The sequence below is a fragment of the Sorex araneus genome, chromosome 1 (genome assembly GCF_027595985.1).
Source record: "Sorex araneus isolate mSorAra2 chromosome 1, mSorAra2.pri, whole genome shotgun sequence".
Lineage (NCBI taxonomy): Eukaryota > Metazoa > Chordata > Mammalia > Eulipotyphla > Soricidae > Sorex > Sorex araneus.
The window spans coordinates 73704666-73723379 of NC_073302.1; the positions used below are offsets into that span (position 1 = coordinate 73704666).

At 49.9% G+C, this 18714-nt stretch overlaps 1 protein-coding gene across 5 annotated transcripts in view; it reads right to left on the minus strand.

The window, feature by feature from the left end:
* APBA1 (amyloid beta precursor protein binding family A member 1) overlaps positions 1-18714 on the minus strand; it is a 227202-nt gene that overhangs the window by 33314 nt on the left and 175174 nt on the right. For all 5 annotated transcript variants that reach the window (XM_055145942.1, XM_055146063.1, XM_055145824.1 and 2 more), the window contains exon 3: positions 2187-2282. In XM_055145942.1, coding sequence (XP_055001917.1) covers positions 2187-2282 — 96 coding nt within the window. The remainder of the gene's footprint in view (positions 1-2186; positions 2283-18714) is intronic.

Consider the following 18714-nt stretch of genomic DNA (forward strand, 5'->3'; position numbering starts at 1 on the left):
AGAGTTGGGAGAAACTTCAGTTGCTATTCCTGCTCCAGATCCCCAGGTCTGAGGATCAAGACCACATGGGGATGGAGTGGGTTTCAAGTCTCTATCAATGTCGACATAGTTTCTTATGTTTGCTATAAAAAGTTTTATATACATTTAAAAATGTATATATACATATGCATTTTTCTCCCCTGCATGAATATTTAATGGTAAATAATGTTCATTTACTGACATTTAAAGGATAAATCCTAACCTTTCGATACAATCTGCTACTAGGTCAAAAGAGATTGCTATTTTCCTTTGCATTTAACAGAAAATTATTACCAAAAGGAGTGAGGAGAAAAGCTACAGAGTTTACCTCCATACTTATACTTAGTGCTGATCAGGCAGTTTCTGTATTAGAGGCATATATTAGATTTTCTAAATTATACATTAGACTCTATAATATTATCATACTATATATTACACTGTCATATTAGACTACATGTTATATATACCTTGTATTACATATTAGATTCTATATTAGAATATGTGTTACATATGAGAATATTCTTTCTATATTATACTATGGATCATATATTAGACTATTATATTAGACTATGTCATATATTAGACTATACATTATCTATTAGATTATGTCACATATCAGACTCTATACTATATATCAGACTCTATATTGCATACTAGATTCTCAATATTCAGAGTGGACAGAGACCACGCACAGCTGGAGCAGTTCAGCACTTCCCTGATGCAGGGGTGGCAGTGAGCCAAGTACCCATGGCCAGCAGGTACTGGAGGCGCAGGTGGCCATCAGGGTCAAACTTGCCTTTTCCTATTCCCAGCAGCCTGCTGGGGTGAGCTGCATGCCCTGGAATATTCTCCCCAGAGATCTGCTGGGCCTTTGTGAGCCGGGCAATCGCGTGCTCGCTGTCTGAGAGGGACACTTGAGAGTCACAAGGACAGCAGCAGCACACGGCCACTAGACATTACTTATCACAATGAAAGGGCCGCGAGCTGGCTCCAACAACCATCAGCTGGCCTGGCACTCCTGAGACCCTGAGTTTGATGCTTGGCACAGCTTGCCCCTCGTGCCCCCAGCAGCCCGAGTACTGCAGTTTTGTGAGCCCACCTCTGATATGGTGGCCCTGGGTCCCCAAGCACTGCTAGGTAAGACCCCTATAAAAACTAAAATGAGGGCAGAGAGAGAGGACAGGGGAGAGGTAAAAAAAATTTACCTTGCATGCGGCAGTCCTGGGTTCAATCACCTGCACCACACAGGGTCCCCTGAGCACCACCAGGATTGATTCTTCAATACAGAGCCAGGAGTAAGCCCTGAGCACAGCTGGATGTAGCCCCAAACAAACAAACAAACAAACAAAAAAGCTTGGGAGAATGGGAGTCAGTGATTGGTTCAGCTCCTCAGCCACCAGCTCTGTCTAGTAACCACGGTGTAGCTCAGCGTGAGTTAGAACCTTTCTACCCAAGCCACAGTGAGGTCACTGGACAGTGCCGGCCACTTTGGGGGGGGGGAGCTTTGGACAGTGGGGAGGGCCCGCCAGCCCCACGTTTAGGCAGCATGTTTAGGCAGCATTGGAACTGTCTCACAGGGCAACTAGAATCAGGTCACCCTTGTGTCAGGATGCCCTGGAATCAGAAATCAATCAGCCCTGACCCCTGACCCCAAAGCACAAAACCGTAGGGCCTGCGGCTTCCACACCCGATGAGCGAGGCTGCCACTCAGCGTGCTTGTCAACCAACACCCAGCGTGCTTCTGGAGAATTCCTGCAGCGATGGAAACCTCCCCTGGCCAAGAGAGGAGCCCCAGGTCCCATGTACCACACAGAAGGTGGCCCATGGGCCTGAGGAAATGGCTTGCTGTTGTTGCTCTAGCTACACCGGGTGCTCAGGGGACCACACATGATGTCAGGGATCTGAACTGAGGCTGGCTGCATGCATACCCATTCTGCTATGCCTCCAGCCCCGGCAGCGGCATTTTTATTCCATGCAGGGAAAGAGACACCGTGGCAGGAGGCTACTGGCTTCGAGGGCACTGTGCTGTGGCATTGAATTTCATGCCGGAGAGGAGAAACTCGACTGTGTCCCCAAGGGTCACCTGTGCAGGCTGGAGAAAGGCCAACCTAGAGGTAGACCATAAGGGGCTGGGCTGGCATCTCCAAAATGAACAGCAGCCCACCTACCTCTTTGTTGGTGGAGGCCTCCGAGGGGTCGCTGGAATGAAGGGGTGTGCTTGAAGACTCTGCGCCCAGGGGTGAGGAGCTGCCTGGAGATGGAGTCTGGAAGAGAGCAAGGGAACAACCCAGTGAGTGCCTGGGGGTGAAGGGCGGGGAGCGGGTGCAGTGAGCGAGGGAAAGGCCCGACACCAGCAGCCCACAGTCCACTCAGCCAAACTCCCCGGGAAAGAAACTGTCCATCAAATGGTGGGTCTTCAAGCTCTCTTTTAAATTACTGCCTTCCGGGCCTGAGCATCAGTACAGCACGTAGGGTACTAGCCTTGCATGACACTGACCCGGGTTCACCACCGTGAGTAATTCCTGAGTGCAGAGCCAGGAGTAAACTCTGAGCATTACTGGGTATGGCCCAAAAACAAAACCCCCCCAAAAAAAATTTAAAAAAAGTTTTTGCCTTATTTTCAAAAGAGCCTTTATAGCCCAGTTCCCATGGACTCCACCTGTACTCCCTTCCTTTAGACCAAGTATGGAAACAGAACAGAAGTTGACACTCAAACTCAAAGTCCTTGATGACTAAGGTTAATAGTTGATACATAAATGCTCACAGTTTAAGTTCTTTAAAACCATGCAATTTGCATCACCATTCACAGAACTAGAGGTGATGCTGAGTGAACTCCATCAGAAGGATAGGGACAGACAGAGAATGATCTCTTTTGCCATGAAGATACACAGCAAGGCAGCAATAAAGGGTTAAAGGCAACAAAGGAGAACTGATCCACAAAGGGGAGTTGGGGGGCTGGAGCAATAGCACAGCGAGTATGGCGCTTGCTTTGCATGCAGCTGATCTGGGTTCGATTCCTAGCATCCCATATGTTCCCCGATCAATGCCAGGAGTGATTCCTGAGTGCAAAGCCAGGAGTAACTCCTGAGCATCACCAGGTGTGACCCAAAAAGCAAAAAAAAAAAAAAAAAAGGGAGTTGGGGGGGCATGTGCTGCTGAAAGGAAGAGGTCTGGGGAACCTTGGAGGAGGGAGGTGGGTACCTGGTGATGGATGTGATGTTGAAATTATGTGCATAAAAATACCATGATTAGCAGTACTGTAAAGCACAGAATCCCAATAATAATAATAATAATAATTGTTCTTACTGGAAGATATAAAGAAGTGGGCTACAAAATGTATGATAAAATCAGCTGAGATGATCTGAATGGAAATTTAAATGCCGACAGAGACAGTGGGATTGTTCCGATGACTGGAAAACACCCTGCGGTGCTTAGTCCACTCTCAGAGACTCTGCTCTAATTCACAGGCTACAGACGATTCAGAGACAACTCGGCGTCCAGACAGTACCTTGGCTGCTCTGAGAACTATAAATAAATAGTTTACTGCTGATAAGCAACAAGGATATTTTTATTTGGGATGGGGGAGGTTGGGCCATACCTGACAGTCCTCAGGGGTTACTCCTGGCTCTGTGCTCAGGGATCACTCCTGGCAGTGCTCAGGAGACCATAAGTGGTGCTGGGGATCAAACTCTAGTCCTCTGCGTACAAGGCAAGCACCCTACCTGTTGTACTGTCTCTCCGGGCCTAAATTAGCAAATGAGGTTTCAAAAGACGGGTGTGGGTAGGGCAGTGCACATCAGGAGAGTTGCTACAAAGGCCGCTGCCGAGAGTGAATCTGAACTCCAAAGAACTCGCAGTCCCAACTTCTCTATTTGCTGGTGCAGATCTTGGAAACACTCGTTCCAAGTGTTTTGCTGTGTGCGGGCATCGCCTCATCTCTGAGTGGGAAGAAGACGGATTATCCGGCCAGGGGACAGGCAACACCTACAGGTAGACCAGGCCCAAGCAGGTGCCACAGAGCAGCGCAAAAAGGGGCATTAACATGCTCGGTGGGCCTGGCTCTCGGGAGGCCCTTGAGGGACCCACGCAGCCCTTTCCTGGGGACCTTTTCCCTTGGGTTGCTGGGCAACAGTGAGGTCATCCAGGTGCCCACAGATAGTGGCCTCCATCACAGGGCTCTCCCTCCTCGCTGAGGCTCAGTGTGAAAGTGCCCACCTTGCAGTGTTCACCTTCACGCTCCAAGAGCCCAGCCCTGAGTTCTGTGAATGCTGCATACGTCATGTCCAGCCTGGTCCATTCTCCAGCGTGCTGAGGGAGTGGACAGCCCACGGCACTGTTCCAGGGTGTATGTCGGGGTAAGAAGCCCAGGCTGCAAGTGGAGGATGCTGCATCACCACTTGCACAGACACTTAGACAAATGGTCTGTGCCAGGAAGATTCTGATCCGAGCTCCAGTCTCTGTGAAAGCAGAGAGCTTCCTCTAAGCAGAGAGGACCCTGGCTGGAGGAGGCCCTGCACCGCAGCCCACAAAGCCAAGGTGGACAAATGTCCAAAGAGACAAACCACATCTCCATGAACCCCAGTGAGCTGCTTTAAAGAAAGCCCTTCACTGGCCTGTGTGAGACCCTGGGTTCAATCCTTGGCAGACACACACACAAACACACACATACACATATTCACAACACATATACTCACACACACATACTCACACTCATTCACAAACCCACACTCACATTCACATACCCACATAGACACACTCATTCACTCACATACCCACACCCACAATACTCATGCACACACTCATTCACATACTCATACATACACACACACATACAGCATACTCACTCATTCACTCACACACCCACACACTTATTCACTCATACTCACACTCACACTCCCCAGACTCACACACATACTCACACTGATTCACACTCACAACCACACTCACAGAACACATCCACACAACCACACTCACACTGTTTTAAATAAAGGTCTTAAGAAAGACCTTCGCCCCTTACTCCCACTTCTGTTACACTCTGAAAAGTGGAGAGAAAATCAGGAATTCTGTACTCTTGAAGAATGAATTGGAGGGGACAGAGATTTAAGGCACTTATATCTTGCTTGCATGTGGCCACCCCTGGCTCAAATCCCTGGCACCCCACAGGCTCCCTCCAACATCAACACGTGTCACCTCTGAGCACTGCCAAGTGTGCCCCAACATCATCACAACAAAATAATGCAATTTCTAACCAGTGATTGATGATACAAAAAGTACAAATTATGATATTTTTCTTTGTCTAGAGTCCTTTGCCATCTACAAGACAGAAAGTCAATTATAAGCAACTGAGACCAAAAGACACTTAGAAGGATGGAGAGGCCAGAGCTGCTGAGGTTACACGCCCTTGTTCTGCATAATTACTGGTGTCTTTAGCATCTTGTCTTCTGCAGATTGTATTCTAGCAGATTCTTCTCAACAATGATCTAAATTTATGCAGCTGCATTTCAGATATTTTGCTAAGCAGAGCTCTGGGCTTAAGACTCTGGTTCTTCAATGCCAGGACAAGAGACAGACAGACCCAGCCCTGGACCATAGGTGTCCAAGGATGCAATAATCATTGTAACTTGATGAAACGTGTCCTTGGGGAAGTACTATGCTGGTGGTAAGGTAGTAAGGAATAGCTCAAGGAACTCTCTGGCAATGTTCAGAAGGGAGAAAAGTAACTTCAAATAATTGTTACTCCTTTTCTCCTTCCATGCCCACCTGAATTCCTGATACTGGGCCAGAAAGCCAAGAATAAAGATACTATGTCCGTGTCCTTCCCTTTGCTTGAGCAATGGGAAGGGGCCAACCTGGGACCGCAGGGCTGTGACAGGAAGCTCAGACAGTGATCCATGGTGAGGAATACATTGGGAGAGACCAAACCTGCAGACGGGAGGTGTGCACCCCAGCCAGGCCTGGTGGGGAAAGCGGCTCATTAGCTGAGGTACAGAATCTATGCACAAGACCCGGGATGGGATGGGCCGGTGAGCAGAAAGAGGGAAGGCACTGGGAATAGGACAGGAGGTAGAGGAATGGTTCCAGGGCATGAGCCATGTGAGGAAGAGCAGGCTGGGAACTGGCCGCTAGAGCCCTATCTCTAAGGACCCGCGGCTCCCACTCTCTGCCCAGAATCACCTTCTCAGCAAGTCACTGGCCACCGGTGCTCACCAAAGCAGCAATGTATGGGCACTTCAGTCTCTTCCTGGCAGAACTGGAACAGGACTGCAGCTTTGAGTTGCTATATGTATTCTTCCCTTGTTCTTGACCCTCTCTCAGTGTCTTAAGCCTGCATGCAGAGGGGTTTAGGGTTGGGAGGAGTCTACAGAATGATACTGAGAACAACCATCGAATTAGAGGTACCACCTTGCTTCTAGTTCTTTCCAAATGCACAGTGTTCCTTGCAGGAAGATCCAAGGCAGTTATGGGGAGTGGTGGACAGAGTTTTCAGGTCTCTGGAAATTGCAGTTAAGAGACACTGAAGCCTGCGTCCTACCAGGCTCATTTCTGCATTCATTTACCATGGTAGGCTAATAGCACAAAGGAAGATCCCTGCAGGCACAGCCGGGCAAATGGGCTCACCAATACAGGGACACACCCGTCACTACCCGAGTCTCAGAGGAAAGCGAAAACCACCAACAGAAAAGCAGGCACTGAGGAGCCGATGGACACAGGTTAGTGCTCCATGGTTAGTGCTCCATTCGCTGTCCCACTTCTCAAATGCTACTGTCTGCATGGCCATCCATCTGCCTGTACAAGGGAAAGTGAAGCTCACACCAAAACAGCAAACAAAAAGCGGAGGAGTGCAATGACTTCGAAATAAAAGACCCGAAAAGCAGAACTGCATAATGGTGAAGAAGGCAAAGTTGAAAAGCTGCTCAAGCCAGCCAGGGGTAACTGAAAAAAAAAAAGGAAAATGAAAAGAGAAAATGGAAAGGATGGTGATGCCAGAGGAGCTTTTCAAGAGCATGACAGAATAAGAGTCCCTTGGTAAGACCGAGACAGTATGTATCAATAGGATATTTTTGCTGGATCAGTCCTCTGTAGGATGGAAAGGTCCTTTTGATCACACTACAAAAGTCACCATGAATCTAAAGTGGTTGTTGCACTGAAGGTGTCAATGAACCAAAATGCGAACTCCTTCTATTCTATGAAGCAGACAAAAAAATAAAAACTCCCCAACTCCATGCTTCTTCTCTAAGGAGGAGCAAAGTGGGGACTATACTATACATGTTACTGGTCAAACAATAAGCTAAGTTATGTTTATAATTTTTATTATTATTTTCAGGACCTTCCCAAGTGGTGTTCTGGAGGCTCAGGGGTCCCACTGGCAGCTCTTGGCTGACCAGCTTGATGGTTCAATGCGAAGGGCTGAGGATGTGGTGCTGCTCGGGCCATATGGTGTCAGGAATTCCCTGCTCCCCCAGAAGTGCTCAGGACTGCACCCACTGATGGTCAGGGGATCACTTGATGCCACAGTAGAACTGGGTCAGCTGGATGCAAGGCCAGGCCCTCAAGCTCTGTACCATCTCTTCAGCCCTTACAGCTTTTAATATTGTTTCTTGAGATAGAATTTCTAATGGAATTCCTCTTCCCTGTTCTGACTTGGAAGTTTTGGCCATTGTGTAAAGTGAATTAATGGGTGTATTTTTATATTCTTCTTTTTGGTTTTTAAGTCACACCTGGAAGTGCTCGGGGCTTACTCCTGGCAGTTCTGGAGGGGTGGAAGGGGACCATATTCCATGCCTGCAATTGAACTGGGATCAGCTGTGTCAAGGCAAGCACCTCCCCACACTACTCTCTCCCTGGCGCTAAGTGAATGAGTGCTACATAACTTAGTGAAGGTGCAGCCATGCAGGTGTTCCACAGAAAACCCCTTAGCCATGGTTATACTGTGCCAGGACACTTGCAGGCTAGACACAGAGGGAATCCTGAGAGCACGTACGTGGGGAGACAAGCTGCATGACCGCATCAGGAGAGACCCCTGGGTGGAGACACAGAAGCCTCTCCTGCCCCAGAGCCCAGACTCAGGAGGTCCCAGACCAATGCCTGAAGACCTGGGTGTCGTTGGCGAAACCACCAGCGTTGCGTTGTTCAATCATCAGGCTCATTCTCCAAAGCATTGTGTGATGGCGGGTAGCTCGAGCTGCATGTCTCCTTGGAATCAGACTTCGAGGTTCTCGCTGCAGACTGTGGCAGAGCAGTTTTAACTGCAGCTGAGGGTCTAGGAGAGTGAAGTGGCCACATGCTCAGGCCAGCACCGGTCAGAGGGAATCCTGGCTCTTCTCTCCACCACCCTGACCAGCTGCCCTCCTCTCTAATCACCCCAAGACATAGGAACAAGCAATCACCTTCCTCCCTGGGTTGCTGGAAGCATTCAGCTCATACACACAGAGGGAGTGAGCTCAGGACTTGGCAGACAGGAAGCACTCAGCCAACATTTGCCAACTCTTATAAGAAATGAGTCTAATCGAAACAAAACCGTTCCTGTGTGGATGCGTTCTTCACCTCATCTTGCTTCCTTTTTAAATCAAAACTGTATTAGTAAAATGAAAAATGCACAGAAGGCTCCAAGAAATCAGAACAGAAAGATTCAGTGACTCTTCCTGGGCGCTGGTAATACAGCTCCTCACTTGTGTGTTTTCTTCCCATTAAGAAACATTCTGGCTCCATCCCCACCCCATCCAGTGAAGTCAGCATTTTGGCTCCCTTATTTTTTTTGGTCACACCTGGCAATGCAAAGGGGTTACTCCTAGCTCTGCACGGGTTGCAGGGCGGGGTTGGAGGGCTGGGGGGTCAGCTGTGTGCGAGGCAAAAAATGCCCTACCTGCTGTGCTATGGCTCCAGCCCCAGCATTTTGGAACATGAATTCAGAGAAAGTTAGTGGCTACCGCAGGGAGTAGCTTTATAAAAGAGAATTGAATGCACATGCCTGGTTCTGGTGTTCATTTATTATATAGCTGAGTTTGTACAGGATATGACCCTCCACGCAGTGAAGGGCCCTCCCCAGTTCCAGCCAATCCGGCTGCATCTAATATATACTGGTCCAAAAAAATACAGTGGTGAAAATTTCACCACAACCAAGGGAAGGAGAAAATTCTTTTTTTTTTTTTTTTTGCTTTTTGGGTCACACCCGGCAATGCACTGGAGTTACTCCTGGCTTGTGCACTCAGGAATTACTCTCAGGAATTACTCCTGGCAGTGCTCGAGGAACCATATGGGATGCTGGGAATTGAACTTGGGTTGGCTGCTGCAAGGCAAATGCCCTACCTGCTGTGCTATTGCTCCAGCCCAGAAAATTATTCTTTACAAAATCAAAGTTATTCATATAACATGATCATCCTTCAAAGTTACCAAACCTATCTGGGACTGAATTTAGTTATTTCATCTCTGTGGAGCAATTCATAGAACCTAGCAACCAATAAAATTTGGCCCAAGAGTTTGTGAACCTTTTCATTATAGACCATGTACTTGTACCCTGTCAAGCTCAGGCTGACACCATGATCCCAGTGTCATGGCCGCAGCACACGAGGCGTCTGGGAGAGAAATAGGAATCCATGATGGGACCAGTGATTTCCAAAGGGATGCTGGAGAACTTGCTCTCTCTCTAGTCGCCACCAGGCAAGGACACGGCAAGAAGACAACCATCTACAAACCTAGAAAATGACACTAGAACTTGGCCCTGATGGACACTGGCCTCATACTCCAGGCTCCAGCACCGAGAGAAATACATTTTATTTGTCTGAGTCACCCATCTTGTTCTAATGACACAAACGGGGCAAGATAGAAGGAACTTCCCACTAAGGGCCTATGGCCTTTCATCTTTAAACATCATTTTAATAAACTCTGAGCAAGTCATTCTTCAACTGAAAAACTTTAAGTTTCTTCTCTTTTTTTTTTTTTGCATATAAGTAACTGATTCCTTACGCTGGCACTTAATGTACTCCAAGGCTTGGCTTTGTTTCTTGATCATTTTTTCCCCTTTCACTCCTTGCTCTCTATCCTTCCTGAAGCCAAAATAAATCACTCTCTGGCCCCCGTACACTGCCTGTGTTCTTTACTCTGCCTTTGTTCTGCTCTTGTCTCAACTCCACGTATATTCACAGGCCTACAAGGCAGATTGCAAATGCTCCCTGTCTCCTGGAATCTTTCCAATTCTTCAAACGAAAGGCGTCCCTCTCCTACAAGAACTGCTGGTGCTTTATCTGTGCCTTTAAGGTGCAGCCCTTCTTCTCTGGTAACCTGTACAAATATCATTGTACTCATGGTAACAATCAAATTTAAATAAATACCATAAAGTCTCCAGTGAGGCTTCATATGTATTTTTTTCTCCAAGAAAGTATGGGTTTCCCAAACAAGATACCACAGCTGTTCAATAAATGAGTTGAATGTATGTATGTATGTATGAGCACATGTACCAGAGGAAAAAAAGAAACAGAAAGCTTCACAAACCTTTATAATAACTGTTATAACAATAGGCTGCCATACAGAGTAGGTCCTCTGCATAGCAATTGTACAGGTGCGCTGACCTGGCTATTCACCACCACACGTAGCTCTCAGCGCTAGCCATTAAATATTTAGTATGGTCCATTTCCCTTCCATTTCTTAGGGGGGACGGTACTTGGGGGCTAATGTTCCTTACTCCCACCTTTGTGCTAAGGGGTTACTCCAGATGGTGCTTAGGGGATCATAAGTGGTGCCATTGTGGGCAGCATGCAAGGCAAGCACTTCCCCGCTGTTCTACCTCTCCAGCCCCTGGCTCCCTTCCTTGACAGAAACCATGAATGGGTCACACAGCCTCCTGTGCTGGGCACAGGGCAGGGGGCGGCGTGGCAGGTCAGACAGACTGGGAGCAGGCTCACGACCACTCATTTCCTTTCCAGTTGGGACAGTTCTGCTTGCACTCCCTCTTCTACAAGGTACAGCAAAGCTGTGGCTCCCCAGGGCAGGCAGCTCTGCCCTGGGTCTTTGTTGAAGTGCGACAAGGCAACAGTGGACCGCCTGATCTCCCCCCAGTGTACACGCAGCTTCTCCCCCTGCACACTGGCAGATCCCACTTTATCTGTCTTCTGCAACAGACGTGTCTCCTTGCCTCACCAATACAAACTGTTTCAAATGCACCTTATGCCACATTATAGACACACATATGACCAGGTTTCTTTTTTCTTTTTTTTTTTTAGGTGCTCTAAGATGTTTGTGCTTCTGAAAATTGAAACCGGTTCAGATATGCATAAATATTCACTCTCAATCCAAACTAGACTATCAATGCACACTTGGTTTTTTAGTAATGCAGCGAAGAAGAAAGGCATTAACATAGGCGTTGTTGAGGCATAATTATGCCATTAAAATGATAATAGCCTGGGCATAATGAAGTGTTCTATATACACATTTATAATGCAGCCAATTAATACCAATGAAACATTTTGAGATAACTTGTCAGTTAAGATAATTTAGCCTGTTTCATTCTCTTTACCCATGGGGCCAGGGCCCCCAGCCTCTATTCCTCCAACCCATATGGAGGCCACAGGATGGAGGCTGGGGCACCTCCTTACCCCAGAGCCTGCTGTGGCACCAGCGCTTCAAATGAAGGTGTTTTTGTTACCATCCAAAGGGTTGAGACCTGGAGCCAGAGCTACAGTACAACAGGTAGGGTGCTTAAGCGCCTTGCACACTGCTGACCTTGGTTCAATCCCTATCATCCCATATGGTCCCTCAAGCCCCATCAGGAGTAATTCCTAAGCACAGCCAGGACTAACCCCTCAGCATCGACAGGTGTGACCCAATCTGCACTCCCAAGAAAAGACTGAGTCCTCAGAACAGAAATAAGTGACCAGTACACCAGAGCACTGTAAGCTCACTTCTCATCTATTAGACAAACCGAGCTAGTCTTTCTCCTTAGAAAGAGCATGTGGGCCCTGATGGGAAACACAGGACAGGTCGGGATGAGAGAATGCCTCTCATTCCCCCACCCAGACCCCTCTACTCATTCCGGCCTTGCTGCAACTCACATTCCAACAGGGCCCTGGACCCGAGGTCAGGGAGAGGGAAGGAAACCAGCCACTTTCTGCCGCTTGGCAGAGATGCTGCGCAGGTCCCCGACACAGCTGGTTGGGAAGCCTGAGGACATGCTGCGTGTCACGCCCTGGATGGGCCCCACCCTGCCCTGAACCACATTCCACACAGCTGGGGCCGGGGTCCCATCACCCTTGATTTCCAATGGCACCACAACACTGAAAGATGCACAGACAGGTGGCTGAGCCCAGTGAAGCTCATCCCGGGAGCACAGGGAGCACAGACCGAGAGAGTGAGGAAGAGAAAGAGATTTTCTGCCTCGCAACAGCCTTCTTCTTGAGGTCCTCTTGGACTTGCCAAGCCCCAGGCCCAGCCTTCCCTTCCCCCAAGCGAGCTAATGTCCTTCTCTCCACTCCACTTCTCTCCGCTCTGCTCACCATCTCTCTCCACTGCAGGAAATGCAGAGAGCAACTTAGACTCTGACAGGACCAGGAGAAACAAAGAGACACACTATTAAAAATGCGGCAAACTTCCCAAAGCCCCGGGATCTACCCACCTCTTCTTCGTGCTCCTCGAATTGGTACATCCAGAAATTCTCCATCTTCCCAGAGTGGCAGGACTGGAGCTGGAGCACCCACTCATGAGCCGAGGGCTCTGACCTCAGCAGCCCTGGATGGACTGTTTCCAGGGGTGTCTGATACCCAGTCAACAATGCAACTGAAACAGGAGAGGGGGCACCCCCGGGGGAGGGGGCCTGTGCTGGCGTATTAACCCCTGCATGCCCGTACAGCCCAACAGGCATGCGTCACTAGCTGAGCCAGATCACCTGACGCTTCCGTGAAGGGGCCGCCGACCCCAGCTGGCAGCCAGGCTATTTCTGGGGGAAAATAAACTCGATTCTTAGGTGCTACCAGAAACTTTCACACGCTCTCTACTCGGCTGCGTTTATAGAATCTGTGAAAAAAAAAAAACCCACAGAAAAAAAGCTACCAGCTCATGGGGGAAGAGAGGCGTTGGTGTGGGGGAAGCAGTTCCTCGGGCTCCATGTCAGAGGGTACCTGGACACATGAGGGACCTTTTGAGAACACAGCCAGGCTGGCTAAGCCCAGAGCTCAGGAGCACGGCTGCTGGATGGGGACCTTCACTGCCTCCTCATGGCACCTCGGGACCACAAACCTCCTTCCACTGCAACTGGGAAAAGGGGGTGGTTTTCACAGGCCCCGACAGCAAAGCTGGCTTTGGGATGAGCAGGCCAGCAAGACATCCCCAGTCAGCTGGCCGCAGGGCTCAGCAGCAAGAAGGAGTCAAGGCAAGTAGGAAGCTGAGCTGCAGGCAGCTGGGGGAACGGGAGGGAGAGTGGTGAGGCGTGGGAGAGGGGATCCAGAGGGAGCTCTCCAAAGCCAAACCACAGCACAGGGCAAGCTTACAGGAAATGAGAAACGGAAGCTCCAGGACATCCAGGAGACCGGAGGAGGCCAGACAAGGCTCTGAGTCGACGTGCCCAGTTAGTGCTGAGTGAACAGAAAAGGGTACGGAAAAAGGGATGCAGAGGACCAAAATCTCTATGGCGGGAAAGTCCACCTATTCTTAGCGGACAGTTCCCAGTTCTGTGGTAATGGCAGAACGCAAGGCCTGGGGAAGGGTCTGTGTGGCACTTCTTGCCCCTTTGCTTGTCCCTGTGTTTGAGTCCTCTTACTGGCAGTCAGGTGGCACTTGGGGTGATCTGGCTGAGTGGAAACACTCTCTTTGGGGCGAGGGGGCTGGGAGAGGGCTCCAGTGGAGATGCACAGGCCTGGCATAGTGCAAGGCCCTGAGCTTGGTCCCTGGCTTGGCATGCTCCCCGCCCCTGGACACCACCAGGTGTGGCCCTGCTGGGCCTTCACCACCCTAGGCCTGAGTACTGCTGGGTGTCACCCTGTTTAAGAACAAAGCCCTATGGAAAATGAGGAGCACTGCAGGAGGCAATCCAGCCTAAAGGGCTGCCCTCAGCATCTCGAACACCTCCTCCTTCCACCAGACACTTAAAAGAAGGTACATTCCCAAGTGTCCACGCTGAACTCGCTCTAGCACTGAACCCTCTCCAGCTCACGGGGAATTATTTTCCCTCCATCACCCTTGGAAATGGCTTTGTTTTGGATCCCTGAAGAACTCTGGCAGAAGCCACCTCTGCTCCTATGGGAAGCTGGTAACTTCACAGTTATTACTCCGAAAACCACCAGCACACAGGCCTTAAACCATCAGAGATGAGAGAAAAGCCACACCAGGTCTTCTGGAAAGTTCCAAAAAGCTCTCCGATCTATCGTGCCCCATAGGCACCACCAGATTCTTTCCGCAGTCCTCGTACGCTCAGTTGTCCCTTGCTTTTCACATCTGATCAGCACTGGAACTTGCTAAATTATTCAGTGTGGCTTCTGGGGCCTCATCAATAATGGATCTCGGGCATGATGGGAGAGGAACCCGTGACAGGAAGGGGGACATGGAACGCAAACGGGAACATGGCCCACGCAGGGGACACCAAACCATGAGGTGAGCGCCAGCCTCGAGGTCTGCTCTCTCCTGGGTGGGTCTCTGAGCACCAACCAGACTCTATGGTGCCTCTCAGCCGTCCTTGTGCATGCATATGTGTGCATGCATGTGTGTGCATGCATGTGTGTGTGTGGGGGGGGGTGGTACACACAGAAATAATATTCAACGTCATACACTGCAGCCATGGGAATAATTCTGGAACCCAAACTAGGCAACTCGGAGGTGGAAACAGCATGCTGGGTGGCCTGGTCACTCTATCTCCAGAGCTTAGAGGTCCAGCAGCACACTGGCCTTGGCCAAGGACACAGATCTTGGGGCGGGGATTCATGGTTTGCCTGTGGGGGTCAGGGGCTGGATTCTATTCCAGGTACCACCCACTCCCCAGTCAGTCCCCTAGCACCAGCTAGTGGGACCCCAGAGCGAAATTGACACCAGATATCCCTATTATAGCTAAAATACTACCCATGGGGCCAGGGAGACAGGACATGAGGGAAGGCACTTACCTTACATGCAGCTGTGGTAACATCTTACACCTTACATCCAGGTGTGGCTCCCCACCCACGTACTGCACGTGAATCCCGGGCCACAGAGCAAAGAAGAACCCCTGAGCACAATGGGGTATGGCCCCCAAATGAAAACATAATGCCATTTATGTGGAATCCATTTAAACATGCTTATTCCTTTACGCCCATCCCTCCTCTTGCCCTTTTTCCAAGTCCCATCTCTCACTGACATCACCACCAGCCTCTTTCCCTTCCCGCCAGGCTTCACTCTCCGCCACACATTTCAGAACATGCAGGTCTGAGTACCCGCAGACAGAGGAAAAGTGAATTGGTCACGGAGTTAGGGTGGTGGGTGAGGTTTGTGGAGGGTGGGCGATGCCCGTAGTGGCAGGTCACTGGGCTGAAAGTCACACGGCACTTTGCTGGCACCATGACAGACCCCCAAAGAGGCAGGCATCGGTGCAGAGAGCTCAAGGAGCTGAGCGCATGCCATGCTGTTGTCAGGGTCGGGGAGGGGAGAGAGGGACCCAGGTTCAGTCCCAGCATGGATCTGGGATTAGCTACCAGCACATCCAGGTGTGGCTCCCCACCCAAAACAGAAACAAAAAAAAATGTGCAGGGCCAGAGAGTACAGTGGGCAGGGTGCTTGCCTTGTGGTCATCTGATTGGAGTTTGATCCCAACACCACACACGGCCTCCTGAGTGCTATCAGGAGACCACTGAGTACCATTACCTGTGGCCTATGGAACAGAAATTGTATATGTGGTGGGTGTACTTTGCAAATGGCCCACCATAGTCATACCTCCCTGATGTTCACACTTATGTAACTGCCTGCCTGTGGAAGGAATATGAGCTGGAGAGTTACTCTCAGCACACACACACACACACACACACACACACATACACACACACACACACACACAGAGCACAGAGGGTGGCTGTCCCTTGCAGGTCGCAGGTGAGTTACAATGCATTGTGACTTCCATCCTGTCAACTGACTCCACGGCCTTCTGGTCTGGCACATCAGAGAAGTTGCCAGGCAGAAGCGCCCCCATGGGGCAGGAAACCAAAACTACCTGTGGTCAACAGTTGGCAGGGACCCCGAGGCCCGATGTCGCGCAGCCTCTGAGGGACTTGTCCTGCTCCAAGCAGTTTCCCTGGAAAGCTGAAGTCTCTACGGGCCATAAACTCCTGCTTGCTGCCAGCGAGACACGCCAGAGCACAGGACTAGCTGAGCCACGCCCCTCCCACCTGCAGAAAAGATGAAGCTCATTGTTTCTTGCTGCCACATGAGGGCAACGTATTCTACATGGCCAGTAGCTGAGATAGTCCACAAGGCTTCAGAGAGAAACCCCAGAGCAGAGGCGGCTGCGAGGTCTGTCCCTGGAAGATGACGGATGATGGGATGACAGGCTCTGAACCTGTAGCCCCAAATTGATTCCAGTTGTCTGTACCTAGGGGTCTGCTAGGTCACTGGTGTCTTGCAACCAAGCCTGGTCTCTAGGAGGAATTCAGAAATATTGGTGGCATGAGTGGGGGATCAATTTTAAGAGAGGGGCTTGGATTTCTGACCTGGGACAGCAGGTGCAAGCTCTTTGGTTCACAGACAAAATAAAAAGCAGTGTAGCTGTGGGGTCGGAACTGGCCGGGAACTGACCGGTAACGGGAACGCACACAGGTAGCTGCTGCATCTGAGTCTCAGGACTCCTTCACAAGATAAGCTGTCTGTCCAGGTAGGGAACATGCCACTTCCTCAGGTTCCATTCCTGTGTCTCAGGGCAATTTTCCCGCTGTAGCGTGAGGTCTGCGCAGTGGAGCACATTTTTGCTGCCTGCTAGTGAATCCCAGGCTGGAGCGATAGCAAAGTGGGTAGGGCATTTGACTTGCATGCAGCTGACCTGGGTTCGATTCCTCCGACCCTCTCCGAGAGCCCGGCAAGCTGATACTGAGAGTATCCCGCCCACACGACAGAGCCTGGCAAGCTACCCATGGCGTATTCGATATGCCAAAAACAGTAACAACAAGTCTCACAATGGAAACATTACTGGTGCCTACTTGAGCAAATGGATGAACAGGATGACAGTGCTACAGTGCTATTAGTAGATCCTGAGTTGAAGGTTGTCTCTGCATAAGCACCAGGGATGCAAACCAGTGGACGGAGAGCACTGCCAGCCCCCCTTGTTTCAGCAGTCTGGGACTTGTATAAGACAGCGAAGGTGACACCAACACCATACCCTTTCCTGCAGCAGGCCAGCAGGACAAGAGCAGGATGTGAAATTATGTTCAGGATAAGGGACACAGAGCAGAGCTAAATACCTATGACAGGCTACCCTCCCCCACTCCAGCCTGCTGCCCAGGCCAGCAAGCTCCAGCCAAAGACAGATTCACTGGTTCAGCCAGGCCCCGAGAGAACACATATCAATTTTAAAATCAATCTCCTTGACTTGGGGCTGCATCCTGGTTACCCAGAGATCAGGGGAAAGTGATGGGTAGCCAGCACTCTTTCTGCTGTGCCTGGTCTCCAGGAAACCTTTCAGAAGGCTGCCACCGAGTCCCCCATGGCACAGAGCAGCTACACAGAGCTTTCCCTTGGCCGCTTTAAACCTGGCAGCAGGACCACAGGACAACAGGAGAAGATGCTGCTAACCAGCCTTAATGAATTAGCATGTGCACTTGACCTTAGTCAATTGTTGCCAAGCAACAGTGGGGGAAAAAAAATTCCCAAGACAATGGTGGAGGGGAGTAGACACTGGCGGAGGGTGTGGTGTTGGAATGTTGTCTGCATGAAACAAGCACGAGCAGTGTTGTAAATCACGGTGTCTGAAACTCCCCATGGGCTGAAGTGGAATCTGAGAGATGGGGAAGAAGAAAGGTAGGGAGGGGAGAGAGAAATAACTGGGAGCGGAGAGAGACAGAAGGAATGGGGGAAAGGGGAACCATAAGCCCCTACCCTCATGATATTATATTTCTCAAATTAAAATGTTTAAAAAGCAGGGGTCAGGGCAATAGTATAGCAGGAAGGAGTTTGCTTTGCATGCATCTGATCCAGGGTCAATCCTCAGCACCCCATATTGTCCCCCAACCACAACCAGAACACAGCTAGGAGGAATAAGCCCTGAGCATTGCTCTGTGTGACTCCCAAAATAAAATCTTTTAAAAAAATTTAAAAGGCAGGCATAAAAGCAAACATGATGATATAGGTGTTAACATCTGGCCTCACATCCGGCATTCTGACATCTCCTCCCAGGGAAGAGTGGCTGCTTCCCGATGTGCCAAACAGTTCTCCATTTGGCAGGGTCTCTGGAATGGAGGGTCCCAATGAAAGGGAAATGTGTGTGTGTTTGGGGGCAGGGGTGTGTGCATGTTATCATTACTGTAAATGAGCAGATTCAGACAAGACCCCCTTGGGGTTGGGACTTAAGGATGTCCCACTGCTCCAGTACACCTTGGACCATACCAGCTGGGATGGGAGTGTTGTGGGGTGGGGGTCCTCAGTGAGGCCATGGGAGAGATATCAAAGATGGGGAGAGTAGTGGGAAACAAGCCAGGTCAGACCAGAAAGGGATGGTACAGTCCTCTAATTCAGCCTTTGCCTGGCTTAAATAAACTTTGACGTCAT